The sequence below is a fragment of the Amblyomma maculatum genome, chromosome 1 (genome assembly GCF_055883805.1).
Source record: "Amblyomma maculatum isolate TAMU_Amacu chromosome 1, ASM5588380v1, whole genome shotgun sequence".
In the NCBI taxonomy this organism is placed as follows: Eukaryota; Metazoa; Arthropoda; class Arachnida; order Ixodida; family Ixodidae; genus Amblyomma; species Amblyomma maculatum.
The window spans coordinates 275,996,631-276,005,323 of record NC_139344.1 but is presented as its reverse complement, the minus strand read 5'-3'; the positions used below and the strand labels follow the sequence as shown (position 1 = coordinate 276,005,323).

General features: G+C 48.1%; 1 protein-coding gene across 3 annotated transcripts in view; it reads left to right on the top strand.

Annotated features, from left to right (window-relative positions):
* Nucleotides 1-2,350: 2,350 nt before the first annotated feature.
* The window catches only part of LOC146206595 (guanylate kinase), a 21,581-nt gene continuing 15,238 nt past the window's right edge, over nt 2,351-8,693 (top strand). Inside the window, exons 1-3 of one of the 3 annotated variants that reach the window (XR_014704466.1) lie at nt 2,351-2,483; nt 4,143-4,231; nt 4,300-4,382. Coding sequence is in view for 2 of the 3 variants with exons in the window: in XM_084591345.1 (XP_084447471.1) it covers nt 4,182-4,231; nt 4,300-4,382 (133 nt within the window). In the remaining variant the exon portion in view is untranslated. Of the gene's footprint in view, nt 2,484-4,061; nt 4,232-4,299; nt 4,383-8,693 lie in introns of those variants that run through there. The other 2 variants (XM_084591345.1, XM_084591342.1) reach the window with 2 other exon arrangements.

Sequence of the window (8,693 nt, the reverse complement as noted above, 5' to 3'; positions counted from 1 at the left end):
GAAACTGGCTCACGAGCGTGTCTTGGCACAAACTTGAATACCGCCAATAAGATGGACCTCTTTCATGCGTTCTGTTAAATTCCTCACACTTTTCGAGGAAAGTGGCCCCACTGCCCCCACAACCACGCATTATATCATTTTCCTCAAAAGTTCCCAGGCCACAGCGAGCATCGTCAGTCGAGTACCGAAATTCTAGCGCTCTGGATGCACTTGGTAGCAATGCATGTAATTATTGTGCTGGTCATTGTAGCTGCCAGGCGAGGACTCCGGGCCCTGACCTCAGATAGTTCGTCAAGACACTGCATGCACATTTTGTGACGGACTTGTGTTCCGCCGCTCTCGACAACGTCCTGCTCGCGTGCGCAGTTTGTAGTAAGGGAATATTTGTTTTCAAGTTTTAGCGTCGCTGGGCGCTCTGCTCTCCGGGTCTCCAGTGGCTTTGGCGACCTCCCAGTCGCTCCTTCCAGGATGTGGTGGCGTGGCTTGGTGTAACGGGGAAGTGGGAAGAGATCATCAGTGCATCACCTTGCCACATCCGTGTAGGTGTCCCGCGAATTTCAACATACAATTTCGACCCTCCGGTCGAAATTATTTTCAAGGCCCACTGTCCACCCTCCGGTCGAAAATATTTTCTTCCCCGGTGACTGTGAGACTTCGCCCCTAGAACGCAAGGCCGCAAAATGTTTTTGAAAAGAGTAACTAATAACGCAGTTACAGCCACCGCAATCACCCGATTCTGTCGTGCTTCTCTCCTTCCGTTCCCTCGCAAAGGTTCTTCACTCTCCTGCCCGAGGTCGTCTAGCCTCCGCAAGACAAATTCCCCTTCCTCCTCCGCGTTTGGCGGAAGGTGGGGCGTGACACTCCGCCTGCGAAAAAAAAAAAAAAGAAAGAAAAAAAAACGGGCGAAGGAGCCTGGCCGTGGCGAGGGAAAAGCGCGCAGCGAGCGGTAGACACCCATCATTCACCCTCAGACAGCGAGACGGACCAATGGACGTCGTTCTCGACAAATACGTCATAGCTGCGGCTTGACGGGCTAGCGCAGCGAACGGGAAAGCTGGCTTCCCGAAGGAGAGCATGAGAGAGCTTTGATTTGTATTTTCGTTGCTTTGCGGCGCGCGTGTCACTGTAGCATTTTGCACAGACTATCTCCGGTACCTGATCGAAACACTGGGCTCCTTCGCTTAAAAGGTCCTTCCCTGGACAGTGGCCCTTTAAGCCTCTCGGCGCCTCGGGTTTTTGGGCGTGTGCATGCTGCTTGGCCTGAGTGGGATTTTAAGGCGAAATTATTTCTAGGCTAGTCGGCTGCGGAAATGTTCGCAGGGAGCGACAGTTAGGGCAAAAATGCTGTCTCCGCCGGGAATCGAACCACTATCCCTCGGATCCCCAGCCGAGTGCGCAAGCCACTAGGCCACGCTGGACTCGTGACGAACCAATCGTATAATTCTCCTTGTCTAGCGTGACGATAATAGTAGCGATAACAATGACGGCGAATTTAGTTGATAATGATGATAGTGGTGACACTGACGATGATGACGACAGTAGCAATGGCAATGACTATGCAGCTAGTAAAACAGTCCTGTAAAGTGGCTTTCGCCGTTTCCGCTCTTACGCAAACTTATACGCAGTCTAGCAGTTTTTGGGGCAATTGAAGCAAGCTGCTTGAGATGGGATGATTTACTCAGAGATATTTGCTGCAGGTGGAAACGAGTGGTCGTCCTGCAGTATTCTCATTCAAGGACATATAAGCTCCAGGGCAAAAAGACTAGCCGTTTTCCGGGCGTTTGAGGTGGAAATCGAGCCATGTGCAGGTTCCGTACGTGAGAGATATTTTATATTAACTCATGCATACAGCGCAAAACTCAAGGATAAACTGCAGTTGACGACAAGAACGCTGACTTGCCTTTTTTTTTTTTTTTTTTACGACTGCGCAATATGCAAGAAAGAGCCGTAGTAAGGTCTTGCTGGATTGAAGTTGTACCCTGGGATTAAATTAGATTCATTTCATGATTATTCGCCTCTGGATCGAGCGAGCCAAACAAATTGAACTAATTAACCAATTTGACTGCTCTGCTGGCATTCAAGTTTTTTGCACTGGACATGAAGAAGAAGATGATAACGTATACGCGAAAAGAACAAAGAAGATAAGAGACGTGCTCCCGACGTTCTCTCTAGATAATGGCTTCAAAGCCTTTCAAAATTGCTTAAGACTCCCTCTAAAATTCGTCTTGATATTTTCTCCTTTAGTCGCTTTGCATATCGGTGAGTATGCAATCACCTTTCGCTTTGGAACTTGACTGCAAGCTCTGGCGAAATCCCAACCACGGTTGTTTGTCATTTTAACAGAAGCCAACAAGAACAACTGCGTGCTGCTTGGGTGCACAATGTTTCTCAAAGTCTCGAAGTTGTTGAACGTTGCCGCCAGGCGAAGTGGCTCCTCGACTGCCGCCGACCAAGCCGCCACTCGCGTGCCGGATCATGCAGGCGTGAGTTTGTGCATCCTGAGTTCAGTATTGCTGTTGCATGGACATAATGACCACCGGTAGCATCGAGTCAAATGTTCGACGTGGCTGGGCGGTGACGCCGTATGTCGCCCTGTATTATGGGCAGCAAATAACTTGCAAATATATAACGCCACATTTAGTGATACGGAGTAAAGTATCGGTCTTCACTCCCATATTAACGAAGAAGTGTCGAAGGAGAGAAGGACCAGATTAAAAAAATATCCCACTGCTCTAAACGCGCTGCAAGGAACACATAATTTTAAACCTACAGGATAAACTGTCTACAGCAACGTTTTGGTGTATTTGTTTCTTGTGGCCTTGCGGTCGTGAAGTCGTGGTAAAATTTTAACGGCTGTCAAAAAATAAAAAGTGTAGCGTTGTTAATGTTGCGCATGCTACAGAAAAGGAGGTCTACATCTACTTAGTTCCTTCTTTAACGACTTTAGCAGCGATAATTTGTGGGGGGTGCACGTTACTTCGATGTAGCGCCCGAGACGATTGAGTATGCCGACGACCGCCTTTGAAGTACTTCACTGAGCAACACTGCGCCATCATTTGTGGGGCGTGACGGATAGTGAAAGATAAGCGCTTAGTAAGCCTCGAAATTTCGCCGGAGAGAAAGGAACAACCTGGATTTATGCGCATGTATGGAAAATAGCACGTTTATTATGAACGCTTCGACTGAAGTGTTGTTGCGACAGTGGTCAGTGAATGTAGAAGGGAACAAGTTTTGAAGACAATACTGCCACGAAAAATGCTTGCTGTAGCGAGTGAAAGCCTCTTGCAATGCTTATTCACCTCCCAAAGAAAATAGTCCACAGAGTATTCAGTAGATTTAAGAGCTGCCACATTTCATGAGCGAACGACTCCATAAAAACTACACAAACAACCAATATTTCTTGCAAGAAAGGAATACACGCGCTCAGCCCCGCCTCTGTGGCTAAGTGTTTAAGATGACCGACTACAGAGCCTGGAGACCTAGGTTCTATCCCGGCCTCGGCGGCCGCTTTTCGATGGTAGCGAAGTGCAGTAAAGGCGCCCGTGTGCTGTGCGATGTCAGTGCACGTTAAAGAACCCCAGGTGGTCGAAAGTACCTCGGGAGCCCTCCACTCATAGCCCAAGTCGCTTTGGGACGACGTTAAACCCCTTTAAACCTGACGCACACGCACGCAAATAAGATAATGGAATTGTTCGTGTCGGGCAGACATGTACGAATGGCGCAAGATAGTTCGCGTGCTTAGAAAACTATCAGAATGTCTGTAACGGCGTGGTAGCTACAACATGGAGCAATCTACAAACATGAATGACATTCATGAATGAAGTTCCCGCGATTAAACGCTGTCTGCCTTAAAAGTTTAGCAGTCACGAAGCTGATCATCTTTTATCTCGTAGATAACTGTGAGATTGCTGCTTGATTCTACGAGCGCATTCGTGAGCCGCCACCACCAGCTTTCCTATTTATGCGACCCTTATGAGGGTGCAAAAGAACAAACATCAGGGTGCGCTTTACTTCAATCCCGCGAACCATTCGAGGCATTCTGCTGTGCACAGCAGCCGCTCTTTCGAGCACGAGCAGCGAATTGCTCGCCCCCGCTTTCTCTCGTGTCCTCAGTTGTCCTCAGAGGCGATTGCCCTTCGCAGACCGAGGCTGGCGGCGGCGGCAGCAGCACCAGGGTTAGGATGCAGGACGAGCACACGTTCTACCTCCGGAAGGCAGAAGGACCTACGGCGTAAGTGAAGGTTGTCGGCGCCTGTTCTCCATCTCCCCGCGCCGCGCGCGTCACCATGGCTCTCACAGCGTGCAGGCGCCGAGCCTGGAACCTCTCTGCGACCCGACCCGCGTGCCATCGCCCGCTCCTCTCACCCATGCCAAGAGCGACAGTAAGCTTCTTCCCATTGTTGCGTCCATGGGCTGCGCTGCTTCGCCGGTTACGTTTGAGCTACCACCCGCTTTGACTTGCGCGGGTTTCGTTCGCGAGCAGAGATATTCACTCCTGCCAGATACAAAGCTTGCAGTCAAATTCAGTTGTGAACGGTGGCCATTATTGCAGATTAGCGCTTGGCATATCTCGGACAATAAACTGTGCCGTGTTTCGCGCATGTAGTCCTCATCCGGACACCCCAAATGGTGTGAAATAGTTTTTCTGTTTGTTATGCGCTCTCATTTTCGCTAAGATATCTCCAGAGCAAACCTGTGCGGGGGTGTCATGAACGTTGTGATGTATTCCGTTTTCGCGCTGCGTACAAGAGCTTGCTTCGCGAAAAAGAAAATGATGAAAGGTGGCACGTTGGCGCTGTAGCGCACATCACTGTCCCTGTAGGTGCTCACACTAGCGAGAAGCTTCACGTAGAGTGCTGTCCACAATGCTCCAAAGGTAAACTCGGCGAACGCTCATGTGTGCCGGGGGTGTTGTTGGCTCCAGGGCTCCGAGTAATTCTGCGCCACACATATGCGCGCCGCATCTCTAGCTCCGTGCATGCACGCAGAGTGATGATTCTAATCGACAGCAAATCAACGTCACCCGGCCTGCTCGGGTCATCTGCAGCCAGTGGAATTTGCGACGCCAAAGTGACAGGACGAAAAAAAAAAACGGTTGCGTACTGCGAACAACGCATGCTTCGTGGTTTCTCTGATGTCTCCTGGCGGCAGGGGAAGAAGGCAGCATTCATTTTATTTTCTTCGTGGCAGTGATGACCGCGGCTTTTTGCCTTTTGCTCCGTGTAAGCAATCTAAAGGTGATCGAACTGCGTGTGGTTATATACGCTACATTTCTTGTACGAAAGTGAAGACCGCTAAAAAGGCCAGTTTCGCTTGTATGTCACTTGCTCGAGAGATGAGCTATCTGCAGATATCTGTTTGCTCGAAAAATGATGCACATAGTTGCGCTTCATTCTAGATAATGTTAACTAGAGGTAGGGTGATACTATATGCATCTTGCTGTTGTGTAGCAAGTCATACTACTGCAGGACAGCTTTAATCAAAATGCTATTTTCGTTTACAAAATGAAAATATTAAAAGCGACTTATTCACCAAGAAACCTGAATAAATCAACCTTCATGTCATATGACTAGCGACCATTAGCTTACTTCAATATCGTGCGGTTTATAGCCTGGAGCGTCATATTTAAACCAACGAAACATGATAGAAGTATGCCGACATCAGTTTTCAAAATTCGGTTTTCATCCAAGAGGTCAATATTGCATGCTAACTAGATGAGTTACGCTTGGGCAGCGTTGAAAATGAACGAAGTAGGTAAGACAGGCGCGTGACGCGACTCATATCAGGTATTGTGATGAGCAGCGCATTTGTCCGCTAAGTAGCACGCCTCTGCAGACCAGGAAGCACCACCTCCTCTTAATATGCCAGTTGAGCCCTGTTTGTTCGCTATCATCGCATGCTTAGAGCTGCAGATCGGTTGGGTAGGTTTATAACTCCATGCAGGACACAGACACGAAACCGCGCATGGGCGTCGCGAAAAATATGGCCTGGCTACCACGATTCAGCAGAAGTTCCATATAGTGCCATCAACACTCAGACCGTGCCACTCCCTCTCGTTTAATCCAGCCTGACAACTAAATATGGGAAAATGATGTGGCAACACAAGAACTACGACTGAGACGAACACGGAACAAGAGCTCACTTAAAAAAAAAAAAGATAAAAAGCGCATGACACACGTAGTTCAGTTCATGAATACAACGCTCAAGCCAAGAAAAGCACGTGAAACAACCCAACCATTCAAGTCGTATCACATGGAAAGGGCATTTCCAAGATAGCCAAACTCTGAGTCAAGTTACAACAATGATGAATCACTAAGTTATCAGCTGACTTTCTTATTCTAAAATCCTACACAATCGCCCGGGCTGTCTTGGACATCTCCATAGAAATCGCGCTTCTTCGGTCATTGGCGCACACGTCTGACTTGATTGTGTCCGCGAACCACGGTCAAGTGACCTAGCATGTTCGCGAAGAGGCATGTTTACGCAGCGCCCCGCCCCTCTGTCCAGTATATTGCAGGCCACAAGATAAAAGAATAGTGTGCACCACCCCGCAAGCACTATCCACTAGTGGATCAAAGTGACTCACACCGCGCCCATTCCTTCTTCACCGTGGTGTAGCATACCTCTCAATGGCAGCACAGATTCGGCCGAGTTTGGTTTACCATGCCCACATCATAGTGACGATCTTATAGCTGTGAGAGACACCGTGAACGTACGGGACAATGGAAAACTTTTTCCTTTCCTAGCCCTTCTCTTTTAGTGCCCTTGCCACCATTAGGTTTAGCTTGCCCGACTCCTCAAAATGCACTTCCTTTGTCATGCGATGTTTGTTCCTTTGTTAGTCGTCGTCCTTGTTGTGCAACAGCAGCATGGATGCGTACCAATTAGCCCATTTGTCTGCCCTTTTGCAAAGATGACATCGCGAACCACTTTTCCAGGAGCAAGCTTGCACTTGACGCTAGCATTTCCTTCTACATGCACTACTCCAAGTACTATTATTTGAGCCCTAATTATTGGTAAACTGCCAATGTTAAACCCGGGGTTCAACATACTTACACAGTACACGGACGCCTTACATTTCTCTTCCATCGAAACGCAGCTGCAGCGGCCATGATAGAATCCGCTTGCTTGAGATCAGCAGTCGAGCGCCCTAACTGTTGACCTATCACGTCGGGCTGGAAAAATATACATATATATTGTATATACAGCTGAGCTCAAAATGCAAACTCTGGCGATTTTTTCATGTTCACACATCTTTGAGGCATTTCAAATCGTGGGATTTCGACCTCCCATGTCAAACTTCTTACCTGAACGCGGCAAAGTTTCTCCGCAATCGAATTTTAAAAATGAGCGCCCCGTGACAGGCGACATGCTGCTGACAGCTTTAAGGGGAGTACCACTTTAACCCTCGTTCTTGCTGCCCTACCTAAAGAAATGCATGCGCACAAAATGACATGAATACTTACTTTTCCGAGTTTAACAGGTCGCCTCGATCATTTAGATGAGGCAGCCCCTCGTGCGAGTCGGCTATATATAGCTTTCGCGGCGGTGAAGGGCGAGTCGTCCGACCGAAAACCGCTCAATGAATCGCTCTCTGAAAAGGTGATTTTAGTTATTTCAGATATGTTAATAGCAGCGTATACAGTGCGACTCCTGATAGTTCCAATAACGGAGGGACCCGTACAGCTTGGCGAACCAACCTACGACGTCACAGCCGATGTCACACCGACGAACTTCTGCGGTTTTGGCTTCGTGGTTTCTCGTTTCTCTTTCGAATTTGAGTTTTTAACTGATCTAAAATTGCTTTCTGGCTGTTTCTGAAAATTTCGGATCGCATACATTAACGAGGATTTTAGAAGCAGAAAAGGCTGAAAATCTGCCAGAAATTCCCTTGAAGCGAGGTTATCGCAAGTCTAGATCATTGTTCGTCACATATATCAGCCTGCGACTACGAGCGAAACCGCCGACGCAAGTTAAGCGTAGTCGGCGCTTTAGCTTCCTGTTTTGTAAAACGGCATCTCTGTTCTTGAATCGCCTTATTTGATGCTCTTTTTTAACTTGTAAAAAATTCACAAATAAGCCTCTATTTGTCGTCACTAGGACATAAAAATCAGCTGTGAGGACTTGTATTGCCGCCGCAGCTCAGGTGCCTCCGTGCGTCGATGGATGACGCAGCGATCCTCGAGACATATATTCCTCCCGTCTTTTTTTTTTTTTTTTTTTTTTATAAACATACACATGTGTATACAGATCAAGCGTGCTTAGTTCCTTGCCCCGCTTGCACCACTGAATGCTGTCCGAGGGACACTCCTGACAGTGACAGGTACCCATGTCCGGATACTCGGACTAGCGCATGATTGAAACACAGATTTGTATTCCTTACTTGTTTGTTGCCATCGTACAAATCGTCTTTTGCGCCTGGAAGGACATCGGTGCAGCCAATGACGTCGACAAATTCTCGTGTCTAATCCCCTTGAACCTGTTAGCGGGAAAACTGTGTGTGTGGCAGATGAGAGGACGTTAATCACTCCTGAATAGGATTACCCGCGGCGTCATGAGGTCGGTCGACGCCATTGAGGGGTACCTGCCGCTTTTAATCGAAAGCTTTACTAGCACCTTTACGGAGAAAATTCGGTTGCCTGCGTGTGGGCTCGATAGTACCCCAAAAAGGCTCCAGGTGCCCACAGAAATAA